This window comes from Rhyacophila brunnea, unplaced genomic scaffold, assembly GCF_057557595.1.
Source record: "Rhyacophila brunnea isolate RB1 unplaced genomic scaffold, BYU_Rbru_1.0 scaffold_7, whole genome shotgun sequence".
In the NCBI taxonomy this organism is placed as follows: Eukaryota; Metazoa; Arthropoda; class Insecta; order Trichoptera; family Rhyacophilidae; genus Rhyacophila; species Rhyacophila brunnea.
Genome location: NW_028233339.1, coordinates 34,216,895 through 34,237,558, shown reverse-complemented (window position 1 = coordinate 34,237,558; position 20,664 = coordinate 34,216,895). Strand labels below are relative to the sequence as shown.

The following is a 20,664-nucleotide window of genomic DNA, read 5'->3' as shown; positions in this document are numbered from 1 at the left end:
GGATATGTTTATTGTCGATGTCTATGATATTGCCGCTTTAAGCAAATAATAAATAAATAATGTGATTTCAAAAAATTGTTTCTATTGGGTTCAATCAGATATAATTGTAAATTGTTTCGAAAAATAAAAATTAATTGTATCTCGTGTTTTTTATTTATCAGTTAGTTCAGTCATAGACTAACGTGATTTATTCAATCAGTTATGTCAGTTGAGACTTGAGATATTGATGAACGTTATTTTGATTTGTGAGCTATATTCAGCGGATTATTGTGTCTTCTGAATGTGGATAAATTATCTGATATTGTACCTAAGTCATTCATCAGTGCTTTAAATAATTAAGTATTTAAAAATATCTAGTTATACTGGTAAAATTGTAAATTGTTTTGGAACAGATACATAACGACGGGTTTTTTCAAAGATGACATGTTAAGAGCGTATGTTGCGTGCATGCATGTTTAGGCAAATACATAATTTAAACTCATCGTTCAATTTTATATCGTCAGTGAGCTATTGAAATTTCATCGATTTAATGTGTTTTTGTCATTAGTGTAATATCGGATTATCTTCTTATTGCCCGTAAGCATACCTGACAAGTGTATTTTTTCTCGTATCTCCACAGCCTACCCCTTTCCAAAAGTCACCCTTCGCCACTGGCATACACTAAAAACATAACATACGGAGGTACTATTGTAAGCTTAGGTATACCACGTAGATTGGGATATTATCCTAACAAGCCACTGGTAAGAATGTAATGTAATAAACAATGTTATGTTTTGTGGGCACATTTTCCAGAATAGGCCGAAATAGACAAAAAAATGGATTAGAAATATAACAAAATACAAAGAGATTTTCTATAATTTTCTTTTTTATTTTAATGTAGGTTTTGATTTTATTGAGATTTAATGTTTACTTATTTACAATGGTAATTTATAATATGTGTTATCACTATTGGTATTCACCATATTATATAAATAATGATTTTTACGAAACGGCTTTCGCTCACATAAACAGCTTTTCTAACTATGATGTTACGTTTAATAATTTAATTAATTACTATAAAGTTGGGTAGGCAATTAGTTAGGTGAATAGGTACCTCGTCTGAAAGGATGTTTAGCCATATAAGATTGAGTACTTTTATAGTAATTAGTGTTACTTACTTATACAAAAAAACTAGATTAAGATTAACCTTATAAATATATACTTACTACATGAGTGGCCTTCTGGTTAAATATCCGGGTGATGTAAGGCTCTCACTATACTTAGTATGTAGTACGTATACGTACCCACAAGTGAACTTTCAGACCACTATCACAATTGCTTCGGGGGAAAACCCAAGGGAAATTTTTGGCGGCCTATAGTTTTGATTAAAGTGATGACATTAGCGATTCGGCGTTAATTATGCTTACAGTGGCCAAAATGCCAACAGGAAAATATGACATGTTTTCTATAATAAATTTGTTTTATTTACATCGATATATTCTGCACAATTCGCATTTCAAATCAATGTAGTTAAAAAGTGATAACTGAAAAATAGCCGTAGAAATTTTATATGTATGCTTTTAAACAGTTTTTTGTTTGTTTTTTTTTCATTTGCAAAAAGTAGGTCCGACGTGAAAATCGTTTATTTTTGTCTAGAAAGTAGTTTCCTGAGTAAAATACATGAATTGTGTAATATATTATAAATTTGGAGTCCCAGGGTGGTAATAAACGATGGCGAAGTTTGATTTATGGTTTTCATACGTCCATTTATTGGGTACAATTTACTAACTACAAAATAGCCAGGATTTAAACGTGTTCAGCAATGTTGTATCTATCGATGTTTTTTTGTAATTTGCTAAACAAAACGGTTATATGAATTTCTTCGAGTTTTTAATGTACATACTTATTAACACACAAGAGAAAACTTTGATAGCTATCTGATATAGCATACATTTTCATAGACACAAGAGGAATTCTATTTTTTCCTATCAATTACAATTTCATCCGGATTTCGAAAGGCCAGGTATCCATCCATTAATGGTTATTTGTTATACGAAGACACGGTAGTATCATTTTGTGTAGGAATACACCTTCATTACCAAATAAAAAAAATATTTATGTGTAATTAATACATATGTGATGTTTAACTTCCAAATTAGTGTAGGTACCTACCTGTGGCTATAAATAGTGCTATAACTCCCTCTTTTAATAGGTACATTAGTTTTAACGTTAGTTTACTAATATAATTATATAATTATATACTTTCATACTACTTATTCCATATAATTTGATAATGATCAGCACCGAGTTTTTTCACTTAAAATACAACACGTAATATTTACAAAATATACAATTTTACTAATATTTAAATCACCTTTTTTGAGTCGCTGACCCTCTTTTATTAGTGGTGAGGGGCATAGGCTGTTAAGATCCGACATCAATAATACATATTGCATGTAGTGTTGCTTTGTTTTTAAAATTCAATTAAATCTTGCGTAAACCAAGCCAGTCAAAAATATTCATCTATCTATAAAATATATCTAAATTTATGCCATTAAATCATACATTATTTTTTAGTTTACAGATTGAAACATTTTTTTTATATATTTTGGTATGGTTTAAGCAGGGGTGATATGGATTAAAAAAAACTAACCAACACCATTTGCAATTTGTACTCTTAATTCAATGAAAACTAATACGTACGATTGACAAAGTTTATTGTGCATTATTTATATTGGATATTAACGGCCTACCTCCACCCTCGCTGCTGTCTTCTATAATAGCCATCGACAATCTAGAAAACACTGGTTGGGCACCCGTAATTTATATTATCAATTATTCTAATGAAACACAATATTCTAAAATAAAAAACTGTTCAAAATGATTTTTAAAAAAAATGTAGTTTTCGCATACGTAAGGACGAAGCCGGTTCTGGTATTTATCAAATTACATGGAATATATAATATACTTTTGAAACAAAAGTAGAGCTGTTGATTTTTAATTGAATTTCTAATTTCTAAATGTAGAAACATATTTCATGCTATTATAACACTAAAAAACCCAACAAAACTTTTTCGACATTTTCTCGAAATGATGAATAACGCACAGATCTACTTTTGATACTATACGACTCATATATTGTGTTTGATTTTAATTACTATTGTGTCTTTCTATCAACGATTATTATTAGTTAAGACCGTTTATTAGTTAAAGTGATATGTATTATTATAATATTTTTTCTCGATATTGCAGATAAAACTGGGCGAAGGGATTGAGCTGCTCGAGGAGCAAGTTCGTTCTGTGAAGTGGGCTGACTACAGGAAATTAACAAGAAGTCTCGCCGCCCTACTCTTCAGTCCGGCCGAGCTGGCCACATGTTCCGTCACTGGGCAGAGGTGGAGCAGAGCCGGAGTGGAAGAGCGCCCTACCAAGCCGCCCCTGGATCGACACAAGGTGCAGGCAATCATAGGTGAGTGTCGATATTATACGGCTTCATAAATACTAAAAAACATGCTCAAATGTAGATATAAAACGGTAAATTACCATGTCCGATCCTAATCGGAGCATATGAGGCGTCACAAAGCGGATGTTGTATTAAGAGTTTTATTACGAAAATAAGATGTAACATTTTTTTTCCACCACGTCCGATCCTAATAAGATCATATGGGGACCTCCACAGAGTAGAGGTTTGTATTAACAGATTTCTTTTACGAGAAATGGATGTCGGCCACTTGCTCAACCTATTAGGTCCATTGAGCCGCAAATTGAAAAACAATATGTGTACTTGCCAGACCCAGGATTCGAACCTGGGACCCACGACGTTATAAGCTGTCAAATACACATTGAATAAAACAACATGCATTTTTTTGAAATGCACGAAACGTATAGTCAATAAATAAAATATATATGCTATGGAATATGACGCATTGATTCAAAACGCAACTGACACTCAAAAGATCCCACGGCTTCGAAATCCTATTGTTCATAGCTGTCCGATTTATGACTAAACTGATGAGTAAATCAATATTTTTTCGATTTTTTTTAGACTGTCGTCTGACTTAAAATACCAAACGAAACTACAAAGGTTTGCAACGAAATATCGAAAAAACAAGATCGGAATCTGTTTGTTTTTTTACGTTTTTTACATGGTAATAATGTTTAAATATTTATATAGATATTTTTTTTTTTTTTATTATCTTACTGATATATAATATCTTATTGCAGTTTGTCGGAACTATTTACACTTCAAATATTACTCCGCAAGCATTAATGTTAGATTCGTCAGACGCGCGATGCTCAGCACAAACGCAGGTCGGTAACTCCGTGTTACAATTAACGCCTTTCATTGTAATTGTGATAGCTTTATTCTTGACCTTGAAAAAGAAAGTATTCCAACGACTATATTTCCCAGCATGACGATAATGGTAACCAAGCGATTAGATCGAATTTAGTGTACGAAAAATAAAGATTTAAGAAAGCACTTTTTACAGTCATGTCGCACCCCCAGTAAGATACTGTCGTAAGTCTGAAATCGGCGTTTTCGAGTTATGGATGTGGTTGGATTCGTATTTTTTTTTGCTATTTTAATAAAATATTGTCATATCTGAAACTCAAATATTGTCAGAGAGAAAGCATTTAATACAGTACATTACTTTCCGAAAACTGTTAAATCGATAATAAAATAGTGTTGTAACTAAGTTACGACAGTATTTTACAAGAAGCTTTCTAAAAAACTAAAACAATATTTTTCAAAAAATTACTGTTGTAACTCTGTTACTACAGTAAGATCTTGAGATACATCGTAATTTTCTCACTAGTTGCATGGATATTATTGTTCCAAAGTATTCAAACAAAAAAACTGGAAGCAGCAGAGGCAACAATGTTTGTTATCAACTTCAATTAAATGGAAGTAAAATACAAGAAGTATGCAAAAAATACTTTATCAACACATTTGGGGTGAGTGAAAGGTACTGCTCCACTGTGTGGAAAACAAGGGATCTTCTTTTCGGAACGCCAATTCCAGAACAAAGAGGTCACCATGGCAATCACAAAAAAATTGAAGATGATTTAAAAAATGATATAAAAACTCACATTAAGTCTTTCCAGTGATCGAGTAACATTATTTGCGTGCACAGACATCTAGATTGTATTTAGATGGTAAATTAACAATTGCTGAAATGTATCGGTTATACAAAAAACAACAAGCTGACAGCAATATGCCATTTGGAAAATAACACTATTATACACATCCATATTTAATGACGAATTTAATATTGGCTTCTTTAAGCCTAAAAAAGATTTGTGGGTTGAATGCGACCCATACAATAATTGTTCACCAGAAGAAAAAGAACAACTTCAAGAAAAGTATGAGACACATCAACCTGGAAAAAAAGAGGCAAGGGATGAAAAGACCAAAGACGTAGCAGAGTCCCTAACTAATGGCCAAAACAGCGTCATTAATGTAGCTGTATATGATTTGCAGGCTGTTTTACCGCTTCCTTGCGGAAATGTGTCAACTTTCTATTATAAACGAAAGTCGGCAATGTACAATCTTACAGTCTATAATATCACTGAAAATATTGCAAACTGATACATGTGGGATGAGAGTCAAGCTGCATGAAGATCCAATGAAATTGGTAGCTGTGTACTCGATTACATTGCATGTGAAAAATATCATCACATTGAGCATTTTATTTTTTACAGAGACAATTGTGCCGGGTAGAATAAAAATAAATACATTGCTGCAATGTTTTTATATGCCATCAGGAATTCACAAAAAAATAAAACGATCTCTCATAAGTTTTTGGTCATCGGGCATACCCAAAATGAAGGCGATATTGTCCATTCTACAATTGAGCAGCAGAAGACTAGAGCTTTAAAAAGTGGACCAATATTTGTGCCCGGCCAAATGATTACCATTGTACAAACAAGTTATAAAACAGGACAACCATACATTGTTAAACCCATGACAACAAATAATTTTCACAACAAGAAAAAACTAGCAGATGAAATCGGTAAAAATTACAACACTTATGAAAATGGAGAAAAATTTTTGTGGCAGAAGATTAAAGTTATAAAAGTAGACAGAGACTATCCATACATTATTTTTTAAAACAAGTTATCATGAAGAATGTAGTAAATTGAATGTTCGTCAATGGAAAATAGGTAAACCGTTACCGATGGATGGTCTCGATTCATCCAAAGCATATCAAGAGCGGCCAAAAATAACGACAATTAAAAAGAAGGATTTGCTTTCTCTCTGAAATGCTAAACATCGTGAATTTTATCATGATTTTGTTGCTTCTCTTCCAAGTGATGTTTAAAAATTAAAAATCGTATCTAGAAATTTTATTTGCCCATTAAATAAAATAATTAAGTATTTTTTTGTTGTTTTGAACTAATAATTGTATTTTTCTTGTTTTTTTTCAATAAATCTTTAAAGATTGTACCATAACTTAATATTTTGAAAACATTCCTTTACAGTGCCCAACAAATTAGTTGAAATTATTAGAGTGATGGTAGGGAAATTTACATAGAAAATATTGAGTTGATTCAAATTTTACCATGAAATTTTCAAATATCCTAATAAAATACTGTCGTAACTCAGAAATATTCAAATATCTTTATTTGTATATGTTTTAGAGAAAAATGATGAATACAGTTAGATCATGTTTTTCCATAAAAATGAGGAATAATTTTTACATTCAGACTTTTCCTGTATTTACAAAGAATATTTGAAACTTCAAATGGCTCTCCTGCAAAATGCCATTTTCTGGATTACTACAGTATTTTACTGGGGGTGCGATGTGTATGCGTTTGTGTTTGCCAGTGGTAAATGGATAGCATCCGGTAAATGGATGGATAGCATTAAGAATGATATTATGAAAAATTTAATCAGTATTATCTCTAAAAGAAAACACTTTGACTCCTCCGAAAATACGTATTTTTATAAATATAACTAAATTGCGAGTCATTTCACATAAGTATGATTACATAAGTATGACTGTGCAATATGAAAATCTAAATGCGAATTACTTATACCACAAAGAAATTAATGAATTTATTCATAGCCAAGCTTATGGTGTTTTTGAATGATTTATAAAGTTCTTTATTAGTTTCAATAATTGAACGGGTATATTTTTTTGTAGTTGATACAGTTAAGTTTTCAAAATATATAAGTAGTAATTAATGTGAACAGTATGTAGAGTTATAGATGTTAATTATTTTTAAAGTAATACTGTGTACATGTAGAGTCTATCTAGTTATGCCTATTCAAATATTCACATTACACGACCATGATATATTATGGACTTGGCAATTTTTAATATATGTATGCCGTCTATCTACGTGACTCGATGTGGAAGAAATCGTATCTTGGTATTTTGTAATATACCGCGTTGAATGTCTTTTCTTCCTACAAAACAATATTTGATTACACGAAGATAATAGTTGATCTTTGTTTTTATCTTCCAGGTAGTCAGTGTGACGTATTATTATCCATAACTGACGTACAAATAATAAATATTAATCGAAAATGAACTGCATCCAGTACCTACCATATTATAGCTTGTAATGGGGTTAGCCAACTTTTCCGCGCCAAGCAATGTTGTCAAACGTAACAAGTATAATGATTTGGTACACTAAGGAATAAGCTTCGGACCGGTTGGCAATTGTGGCTTTGAATCTACGAGAACTTATCTTTCACAAATTTTGCGCCATTTTACTGCGAGCGTTAAAGTTTTTTCTCATCGAGAATTGACAATATTATATTATACGACACTCGTCACGCCAATATAGTGTAATTATATACGCCAATGACGGTAAACTACTATAATGTAGAAGTATCCGTAAGTACCCACTTCAATATAATTATATACGTTGTTTTAAAATCATAACTTTGACGCGTTTACAAATTTGGAAAAAAAAATCAAAAACACTGACCCTAAAACCCAACTGTAATTCATAATAATATTATTAACTAGTAGAAGCCAGAACTTAGTACTAATAGTCATTATTATAAACCATTGAATGGCAATGCTCTATATTATTAAAAATGTTTTATTCTATTTTAAGAATATTTTACGGGAAATTGCAGAGAATTTAAATTACTGTTATGCTACCGGGATTAAATTTAAGTTCACAATTCCGGAGACACTTCGTGAAATATTTATCACGGAATTCCTTCTTAAATTGAAAAGTTGTCAATTTAAATTTGAATAATTGGCGACACGAGCGTTTTCGGCATGGCCGTTGCGGCGCTTTGCGTGATCGGAATGCTTCGAAAGCGTTTTCCGGTTAACCCGTGTGTGAATCTGTCGTTTCAGAAATAGCACACGGTGACTTTAAATATAATATCATTTAGGACGACGAATATTGTTCTAATCGTAATTTTTAAATGCATACATTTCCATTCCCAGATAACTCATATTTTTTTCCGACATCGGTAATTAAGGCTATACTTCAGATGAGGCGTGGTCTAAAAAGATCGTGACTAGGCGATGCGCGGATTGTGCAAATGACGCGAACCGAACGAAATATAATTTGTCATACAAATTTAACACGCGTCCATTTAATGTTATGTTATTGTTATATTAGTAATAATAATAGTATATTCATTGACATGTTTTCTTTTTCAAGTAAATGGTTAACGTTTTTTAGTCATCTTTACACGATTTAAAAATATATTCCTTCGACGCCATCACAAAACAAATTGTCGTGCTCACACCTCGACTGGTAGTCTCCGATTGGCGACGACTGCGAAATTTCGTTCCACCTATTGTTGAAAATTATTTTCCGTTTCACTTATGTACCTATGCTCTTAACGAAAACTAGATTCATTCGAATGTTTATCAACTGAGCGACAAATGCACGGGATTGCCATAATATAATTATAATAACATTTATGTAATTATCAATTATACCTATTTGCAATGTCTTATATCTCTCAAGTCTAGTGCAGAACAGGAACATCTGTATATTATGGACAATAGTCCCATCTGAAGAATCGGATCACTCCAAGATTTTTTGTTGTAACTTGAACTTGCTAATAACTCTGTATGCATTGGCGCGACACCCGAGAGATGCAGGTTCGATCCTGCTGGGTGTCTTACTTTTTTCAAAAAAGATTTTTTCTGTTGGTTAGTGTTTTCAAAATTATGTATGTTCAATAATTATCTCCTATCTCCTATATATTATTATTATCCTAAGAGATTTTGGAAAATACGTCAACTTTTTTATTTAAATACCACTTTGTTGATTATTAAAGGAATTCACTTCAATTTTTGGAGTCCTGAATCTACTTCCATTTGAATCGGGCACAATCTGATAAAACTCGACACAATCACAGATACTATCGTTTTTAAATCGCGTTTTATATCCGTCACCATATATTTTCGCATCTTGCCTTTCGTCTACCGCAAATCGATTATAATGTCGCTTAATTCTTTCTATATAATCGAAAATTCAGAAATCTAAATTAATATTCCACAAAATTATTCAAATCTGTAAGCAGCACATTGGCGGACTAAGAAATTTAACAAGAATTAAATGCATATTTCCTCACTAATTATTACGAAAATATAATCCAAAACCACTTCACTGCCACTTATCTGTCAAACTGAAATAATAGATGATCGATTTTCAATTGTTTTCTTTTGTGATATAAACAAGTTCATTTGACGTGGCAGAATTCAAATTTAGAATTTGCAGGAATACCTAATCGAAAAAATGTGACATTTCTATTAGCATTCATTGTTTACGTTAATTACATAATGCATATAATATGTTTAATGTCTCTATAGACGAGCATAAAAACAATAGTCAATTACTTTCAGAAAAACGTTTCCTATAGATATATTTTTGTCCATATTTAATTCGAAAAATCCTGCCTGTCACAAATCACATAATGTATTAATAGGTACGTCATTGCTTTGCCTCTTTGCAATATTCGATGAGTTTATTTAAATCTAATAATATTGCCACATTTCAACAATTATCATGGTGATCAAAGATTAAAACTACGATGATTAATCAAATTATCCTAAAAAAATATTGACGGAGCATCATTTTCGGTATGCAATTGCATGCATTTTCATTTTGAACCATAGACAAAATACTTTTATTTTAGCTGTCATATTCAAAGACAACGTAGGTAGATAAATTAAAAATGACGTTTACTATAGGTAATTAATACACAACGTTTTTATTATTTTATTAATAGATAGTAGTTATATAATGTTGAATTAAATGTTTTATTACACAATTTAAGAAAAATGCATGCTTTATAGACAAATAAAAAAGTCAATTATGATCATTTCATCCCATAATCGCACTATGAAGTACCTACGTCATATTATTATCCACTATTTGCATCCATGTGGTTACTATATAGAAGAATTAATATGTGTCACTATGCTTATTAGGATTCTACTGCTGGATGAATGTTATTCCAAAGAAAAATCCATGTTTTATAGACAAATAAAAAAGTCAATTATGATTATTTCATCCCATAATCACACTATGAAGTACCTACATCATATTATCCATTATTTGCATTCATGTAATTACTATATAATATAGAAGAATTAATATATGTCACTATGCTTATTAGGATTCAATGCTGGGTGAAGGTTATTCCAATAATCCTCTTGGTCATATGAATTGCTATATCTATCAAAATTGATATACCTACCCATTTATATCCTCATTATCATCATGAACCAGGATAAATCCACTACTCGATGAAGCCGTCTCTAAAAACTAATTCTATTCCTCTTTCATATATACATTGCTGCATTTATCAAACATTTTTATACAATAATAATATATTCATTTCATCGTTATCACAATTAGAACGGATTAATACACTGCTGGATGAAGGCCTCTCTAAGCTGATTCCACTATTTTTTGTTCTATGAATTGAACTGAACCGAATTTGTGAAATTGCGTATTATATGAAATCGGCAAAATTTTGTCAAATTTATGAAAAATGGAAGCCCGTTGCCTTATTCATGAATTAGGCAAATTATCTGCCGAGTGAGTGAATTCGGCAGGGTATAGAATTCTTAAACTGTCAACATGACAGTAGAAAAAGTAAATTTAATACGGATGGTTTTATTAGTTATAATTGGACATAATATTAAATTATTATTATTAAGTTAGGTTAGGTTAGGTTTTGTAATTCTGAATTTAACTGAATGTCCATTTTAAGGTTACTTAACAACTGTCAACAAACTATCAAATTTAATCATACTATCACAAATAATTAATCGACCATTGCCTGATACCCAAGCACAAATCAAATCACGAAAATACCTTTTAATAAAATTCTCCCGTTATCATATTATAGTTCTAGATTTTTTTGGGCATAGTAATTGGAAATGAACGTCATTGTAGTTATTGATTGCTATATTTTTATATAATCAATGACATTTGACATCTGGTTAGTTTGATTAATTGCAAAAAACACCACCGGAGCGCCACTATCTATATTGACCAATGCATGAGCATTTGACACATTTGGTTTAGTTGGAAAAAACACCACCGGAGCGCCAATATCTTATTTGCCCTATGCATGAACTAGGCAGAGAAATTACTGCCGAATTCACGCACTCGACAGATATTTTGCCTATTTCATAAATAAGGCAACGGGTTTCATGACATAGGCAAAATTTTGCCGATTTCACACATTAGGCGTAACATATACATACACATATCTACCTACATATTTATAATGCCATTATCATAATCAGTTTGGATCAATACATATATAGACGAAGTCCTTTCTAACCCAATTCCTTCCTCTCAGATCTGAGTTTCTTCTTTTATCAACATTTGTTTCGATATGAACGTCCCGCACCGGGAAACATTATATAAAATGTTAATTCAAAATTTGATTTTTTAAAAATTATTCTATAGCTACAAGCATTTTTTTAGATAATGAAACAAAATAATTTAATAGTTAAAATTTATTTTTTATATGGCTAATCTTCTTCTATTACCTCAAGGGGATACGCGTGAGATTAATATTAACGTTATATTATTGAATCGCAATCAAATTACCTGCTATTCTGCTATGTCTAGCAGCCTGGGATGGTGAATCTAGAATAGACTCTGCATATGACGCTAAATTTATATCGAAAGTAACGACTTGCAAATTGTAAAAGTGAAAAATCAGCGAAATGTCAAACGGCGCCGTCTCTGCATACTTCACAATTTTATTAAAATCCAATACCATACATTAGGACGCTAAGCTGTCTGCAAGACCTAGCGAGACAGACTGGCGAGAGCCAGCTGGCTCAGCTAGTTATATTAATGTTCCATTCTTAAATCTTGTAAATTATTCGTGGAATAAAAAAAATAGTCAAGTAAAAGTTAACCATTGTATTTTATACATATTGCATTTGAACGCCTAGTTCTAGGTTTATAGGAAAACTAGTGTGTAAAAACCTTTGTTAATACATCTTTATTAACGGTATATAATATTCTGGTAGACTATAAATCATTAATTTGTCCAATGTAAATTAATATTAATGTAACAAATCATCATAAATGATGTTGTAATGATTCGTACCTATATATTGTATTCGTTCGAATTCGTGTTCTTATGATTTTAAAAAAACTGAAAATAGATTAAACTATTAGATATTAAGCTATGCCCTTTATGACTAAGTATATATATTTTTAAATTGTTGGGTTCTGTGGCTACAAATAAAGAATATCTTGAATACAACTGATGCTGTGTAATTGTTTTTAAATAAGACATGAAAGACATGATTAATAAATTCTTCATCCAAACACACATTATATAAATATTTATAAACGATTCTTATAAATATTTATAAACAGGTTTATATTGCCAGTATATAAAATATAAAGGTATTTAACTCCTCTATAAAATGCTATACTTATAATTAATTAATCGAAGTCAGGAAACCACAAAAATGTTTTTGCTTTTCCGTAAACTTTGGATTTTGTAACATGTGTGGTTTCACGAAGACTGATTCGCGTGTGCTACGATACTGCAGCTGGGCCAAGCTCTACGGCCTACGAGGCTCTACGGCATAGCGTCTACGACTCTTAATATCTTTGTTATTCAAATTTATTTCTCGTACTTATACTGTCACCTTAAGTACACATAATTTATATCGTGCTACGAAGTTTAGGTAATGCGTATTCGATAGGTGGGTAGGTAGGTACTAGATTATTATTGTTTTGTTGTGCTTAAGGGGGGACATGCTCGTCGAAGGTCAAAATTGAGTTTTTATTGTATTTTCAAACCATGATCCTGGACACTCCTTAAACGTTGTAGATAATCGATTTATATAATTTTGAAGCCTTATTATCCTTTATAGTTATTTTAAACATTTGATGACTGCATAAAGTATTTTTGTTACATAAAATAGTATTCTTTTAAACCTCTCGCTCTAATGTTTTAGAATATAGTCATATTTCGGTACATGACTGTGCAGTGGTGTTAAGATTTTTTACGTTTATTAATTTTTAAACGCATTTATAAAACCATTAGTATAATTTATTACGAGATAATTTTTGTAAAATATTCACGATAAAAAATTATATTGATAATCTCTGTGATCCCAAATTTGACAAGAATTAGGCATTTTATTATTCAAAAAATCGGCAAGATTAACACATTTGAAGATGATTCTAAAGATACTTATTATAAGCTATGTCTTTGACCATTCAAGTGTGATAAACATCTTATGAATAATGATTGCTTTATAATAATTATTGACCTAAGAATAAGGTAGTGTTTTTTTTTGAAATACGCCATTTCTTTAGGCATTCCCCAGTGGTTAAACTACAACATACGGCCGTAGCCATAAATTGACAAACTATAATTAAAGTAGGGAGTAAAATTATGTTAACGCGCGTGTCAATATATTTTTTTATCGTGAATATTTTACAAAAATTATCTCGTAATAAATTATACTAATGGTTTTATAAATGCGTTTAAAAATTAATAAATGTAAAAAATCTTAACACCACTGCACAGTTATGTACCGAAATATGACTATATTCTAAAACATTAGAGCGAGAGGTTTTAAAGAATTCTATTTTATTTAAAAAAAATACTTTATGCAGTCATCAAATGTTTAAAATAACTATAAAGGATAAGAAGGCTTCAAAATTATATAAATATATTATCTACAACGTTTAAGGAGTGTCCAGGATCATGGTTTGAAAATACAATAAAAACTCAATTTTGACCTACGACGAGCACGTGGGCCGTTAAGAAATTTGTAGTAACATAATCATTATAACGGTCTTATCTGCCATTAGTGTACAAATTAAATTCAGAATCAAATCCAAAATATTACATAAAATATAAAAAAGGTTTCCGCATTAGTTTTATTACAACGTCCGTACAAACACACTCTCATTAAAGTAACATAATATATCATTGTCCAAAGTAATTCCGTTTAATAATTAACATATTATAACACAAGATATAGTACTTATTTCATAGTTTAATAATAATAATGACCAGTTTCATCCGCTTCAATGGGACATCGCCAATTTGTACAAAATATACAATAATACATGTATTCATACAATTTTTAAAGAAGGTAATATCTATCATATTATGTAGTGTGATTAAATAATAAAAAAAGCAATTCAATTCCACCAAAAATTGACAGTTAACACTGTTAAAGGAAATACATAGTTATATAACTTAGTGAAAGTGGTGATTATTATTAAAAACATAATTTATGTATAGGTATATATATATATATATATATATAGGTAAATTTTCAGGATTTATAGGTACACGTATTTTGCGATAGTTAATATCCCGTAATTAATACTCAAACCCTTAAATAGGGACAAAAATAATCAGTAAGCGGAAATAAAAAAAATAACTTTTTTTTTATTCAAATAGTGTTAGATATTTTATTTCCGCTAATAAAAGCTTAACTAACTGGTGTGTTTATACTTATATATTTTTTTACTTGTATAAATATTTTAGTATATAAATGAATTGAGAATTTCTCTGCAAATGTGAACTGGGTCTGTAGGCACGTATTTTTAAGATGAGGAGTGGGAGTGGGCATATGGTTTTCGTTTTTGACGAAAATTTTAAATCCGCAAAGCATTTCGTCGAAAGCCTACCGCTAATGGTATAATACGCGTACATAAGCTGATATGCGATTTTTCAAACAATTCTCGTCGAACAAGTAATCTGAAAATGGTTCCTTATCCAACCGGGGCTTATACTGCCTAAGCATACCGAAAGACCTCAAGCTGCGGAAAAACTTTTCAATTAATTTTTAAAGTACAATCAATGCTAGATTTAAAAATTTTATTTATGCATGACCATTGTTTTTCTTCTTTAACAAAATACACAAAAGCTGTCAATAAAATATTTATTCATTGACCATATGATATTCATAAATGTTTTAAAAATAATTCCAGTAAGTATTAATATAATGTGGCTAATTCACGATCACAATGATAGATCCGTATGCTTTGAGAGTGGTTGTATTCAGACGATACTATAATTACAACATATTATACAGCTCTTCCCTTATCGTGAACCTTAACCACAGAGTCGGAATATGATATTTTGATTTCACTTCCTTAACTCGATCTGGCGAACAGCCTGTCACCGATAGACTCCATTAAATTTCAAAATAACTTTAAAATACTACTATTAGTACCCACAGCATAGCTTGTCACTTCACGTATACGATTATCATTGTCATCTTCCTTTCACGGATTATTCGATATAACATTTATAAATGTAAAAAAATATGATACTATATTATTTGAAATCACCTATACTATTTTATTATTTATAAATGCTTTCATCGTGAATGAAAAATAGAATATTCGTTTCGGGAAGTGAAATTCTATAACAATTTGACTTTACTATTTAATATCGCTCTAAACTTAAAGTGGAATGAGAAATAAGGGTAGCTATGGCTAGTTTGATTCTAAAGTTTGGGCAACTGTTCGGTGAATAACAGGCCACCCATTTCAATAATTTGCATTTTTAGGACGCCGTGAAACAAAAAGGATTGTGTTATTGAAATAGGTTAACGTTTAATTTATATTATATAGTTATTCTACGGAGCGGTTTTAATAGACAATATTATGTTCATAAAATATTTATTAAGACACAGTAGACCGGGTGCTGTAATTCCGGTGATCGTCAAGTACCAAGTTATGGAGGTGAGGATCGGGAGCCTCGACCACTTGCCGGGCTGGCGCCATGACTTTTCGTGTACAGTATTATCTCAAGTAGACGAATCACATAAGATAGTGCGTCGCTCTGATTATGTATACGGATTCGATTACAGCTGTACTAGGTAGGTAATGGTCAATGGTAAATTTCACTATAAAAACGCTTGCATCTCGTATCAGAAGCTTATCTCTACATAAGTGCAAAGTCGTTTTTTGCTTTAAATGCAGTCCAGCATAATATTGTATTACGCGGTGCACGGAAACGTTTTTGTTATATAGTCGCAGATGTAAATCTTTGAGTGCTTTTATTAACGCGTGCGAACTCGCTGCTGCAGTGCACTCACTAATGGGTTCCGCAAACGTCCGTGAGATTGTCTCTTTTGTTTACTTCGTTGCAGAATCGTTACACTATGGAAGCTCTTTACCATGTTTTTTTTATCCTGAGATTCTTATGTTTTTTTTAATACGGACAAAGTATGGCTGGGGAATATCTTCGTGTGACATACACTCGGCAATCGAATATCACAAGAGGATGTCCTCGGGTCCGGATTCCCTCACCGCAGTGACGAAAAAATACAATATATTTAGGTGAATAAAACCTTACTTCTTTTTCTTCGTCGAACCTCATCACTGACAATCCTTGAGCAACCTTCAGTAGCATAATAAATGTACGTCCCTAAAATTTATTGATCAGCGCTTTCAACCAGGGCCAATATTACTGTTGGTATTATTAGAATTTTATCTTATTTCCTTTCTCAATCTAGTATATATAGTCGTATTTTCATTCGCTTCTCACTATAAAATGTGGCGTAACATAATTATAATCTATTAAAATTAAACAACGGCTATACCAGCGCTATGATCTAACTTTTATATGTACTTACTATATTTTAGGGGGTTACAATAAAGGGAATGGAAAATGGCGTTGTATCTTAAGTGGTGTAGAATGTCTAAATAGAAATTCGACACTACTTATATTGTTAAATACGTTTCCAAATTGAAACTCTTGACCATTTTCTAGATCTTTCATTGGCTACAGCAGGTCGCAGCAAATTGTGGGGGATTATCCGACATCCGTAGTTATAACTACAGGTCAGTTCATCGCTTGACTCAAAGTTTGGAGTATATAAATGGGTATGATAATGTACTTGGAAGTCAGTGGCGCCAGTTCAATTCTGTTAATCTCTCTAGTTAGTGTCTCTGTTAGTGATGAATTATTGTGGGTATTTTCGATAAGGACCTCGCCCAAACCAGTTTTCTGTGTGCGTGGCAATCCGGTATAGCAGTCAGATCGTGGGTAATAAATGAAAACTATGGAAATATTATCTTCAAATGTCAACAACTACGTCTATCTCTGACAACTTTGGCGGTAGTTTATATGACGAGATTCCTCGCATTCCTTACTGGCTAGGGTGCATTTGGGCGCTTGAATAGTATCTTCAAAAGTGACTTACCATTATGTCTTAAGGCCAAGGGTAAAGTGTTCAACCGATGTGTGCTACCAACGCTCACGTATATAATACGTGTGAAACACAGACACGTAATATAAGAGAAATTAAAAAAATACGAATAATGCAACGTGGCATGAAAATGTGCATATCGGGCATATGGCGGATAAAAAAAACCAATGGATAAGGAAGCAGATAAGATTACGAGATGTGATAAACGTCGTTAAGCAAATTGAACGACAATGGGTTGGACATGATGATGATCATTAATTGACCAAACGTCTTGGGATTAAGATCACAGGGTATTATCTACAAAAAATGCTTGTTTTGATTTAAGCCCGGGTTTTGGTGACGATAATCATATTTTTATTGGTGACACAGAGCTCTATATCTTACATTTATATATTGTTTTAAAAGAAATGGTTGGATATATCTTCAAATGAAAATATGAAGTTGGCAACACGAAGCCATATTAACATGCTATACCTATACTGCCCCCATAAGCAAAAACACAGCTACTGGGAAAAAATGAAAAATTAAAGTAAGTATGAGGTGACATACGCCGCTATTCTGACAAGACGTGCAAGTCTGCGCTCTAAGTTTAAATTCAATAATTTACTTATAAAACTGAATTACAATGTCTAAAAACATCGGTAATACCATGGAAAATGTGGATTTGTTGTGTGTTATAAGACAGCAGTCTGAAATGATTGCCATTTTGTTAAAAAAGGTAGAATCAATTGAAAAAATTCTAACTGATCACCAAATTTATAAAAATAAATCAGTGTCATTTAAAAGTGCAATTAAGCCCAGTGCAATTGTAGTAGACGTACCGTTGCCAGCGACATCGCCTACACCGGCAGCGCGTGCACTAGCGAACGAGCGAGCGAACGACACTGTTTGCTTCTCGCTCTCGCCTCCTGTGCCGGCACCGAGATCGACACCGCCACCAACTTATGCGAGGACGACACGGTCGCAATCGAAAATTAAAACAAAAATAGAAAATTATCCTGCACTCGGGGTTATCCCAGCAGTCGCCCCAGAAGAGGACTCCTCATCGTCACACGAGGCCTCACAACCGAAACCAGCTGAAGATTTACCTACGCCTAGGATTGTTGATGGATGGGCCACCGTTGCACGGAAGCGGCGTGTCGCGGTTCGGGGAAACCTCGCTGGACGAGCGAAAACTGTTGTGAAGCAGTATCACATCTGCCCGCTTCACAGAGATACAACAACGGCTGATGTTTTAACTTATTTAAATAAGTTATGTACCGCTGATTTCACAGTCGTGAAAATTAAATCAAGGGGGGACTACGCATCCTTCAAGGTAGGTATCCCTTCTGATGTCACGGACACTGTTTTGAGAGCGGATAACTGGCCACTTCACTCATTCATAAAAGAATGGGTGTCGAGAGTGGAAACTCCACGGTTGCCGGTTAGCTAAAAATTATGTATTAACACTTATTTTATGTCATGTCGTGAACGTTTTGAATTTGTAATTTGTTATGTTCATTATATGTAAAATAAATAAATTTGATTTGATTTGATAAAATTCTGAACATAATTGCATAACAAAATAAACTGGAAATCATTTATTTTAATATAGAAATCATCATAATGTGTTCACTACTTTTGCAAAAATGTTAGGCTTTTCGATGCAACAAAACAGTAAATAATGATTCATAAGCAAAAACACAGCACATCTATCGATTTGCTGTGTTTTTTGCTTAAAAACGCTGGCTTACTGTTTTTTTGTTTATGATTCCAAAATTTTTACACAAACGTAATACCGCATATAACTGGTAATAATGAGATAACCTCAAATTAATCATTCGCTAACTTCATATCGCCCTACATTTTTAATGATATTTTAATACTCAAATGTGATAAAGTTCTAAATTGGATTAGGAATTCTGAAAAAAAGATTCTCAACTTTATTTTGGAGAGTATGCAATTGGATAAACTTGATCAAAATGCTGCAAAATCCAATGAAATTATAATGGCAAGTAAAATGCTAATGACCAGTTAATTACATTTTAATTACCACATTTAAATATCATGTTAATTATATCTAATGGCCAACTACTGAAAACGCGCCAGCCCATTGTTAGAACTAAATGAGTTATTAATTTTAATCTTAATCTATCATAAAACACATTTCTAACTATCTAGTTTTATTAAATTAATGATATTTGTACTTACGTCTCTGAACATTTGATATGTAAAAATAATGCAAACGAAAATTCCTCAATATTCCATTTTTCCACTTTACATCTCTCAACTAGCTTCGATATTTGTTTTTTATGAAGTGCATTACACTGAATAATCTTTCACAGTATACAGTAGTAGGAAAAATTGACAATATTAACTCATTTAGTGCTGACACTGCGACTGGCGCGTTCGGCGGGACTGGCCATTAGATATAGTTAACATGATATTTAAATGTGGTAATTAAATATTAATTAACAGGTCAGCAGTTTATGGATCATGTATGGAAAAGAAGAAATGCATAATTCAAAAATAAGGAAGAGTAATGCCTACAAATAGGATGACGTTTTGGGAGTCTTCCCACCAAAACTGACGGATTTTTGTATATTTAAAAATATATATTGTCATTCCAATATTATTTAATAAACAAAATACCATTACAAGTATTTAATTTTTCAAAAATATCCATTACAATTTAAATTATAAGCAAAAAAACATATTTACTGTTTTTTTCCTTATGAAACTGAAATTATTCCATTCAAAATCATAAATAAAAAGACAATAGTGGAGTTTCATAATCAATATTTTTGTAATTTTGCCATTTTTATGTAATGAAAATATCAATTTTTAAATAATCTATTATAAACCGAAACATTTATTAAAATTGATTAACTTTTAATGAAGCAGCAATGAAAAACATGATAACCTCTCTTTTCTCAAAATTGACTTTTTCCCATTACCTGTGTTTTTGCTTATGGGGGAAGTATAATAGTACGTAATATTATACAGAAACACTGACGTAAGAGCTGATAAATGTTCAAAA

At 31.8% G+C, this 20,664-nt stretch overlaps 1 protein-coding gene across 1 annotated transcript in view; it reads left to right on the top strand.

Annotated features, from left to right (window-relative positions):
• Positions 1-20,664, top strand: part of LOC147064763 (uncharacterized) — a 232,849-nt gene that overhangs the window by 171,748 nt on the left and 40,437 nt on the right. The window contains exon 6 of the mRNA XM_085958044.1: positions 3,232-3,448. Within this exon, the coding sequence (XP_085814170.1) occupies positions 3,232-3,448 (217 nt within the window). The remainder of the gene's footprint in view (positions 1-3,231; positions 3,449-20,664) is intronic.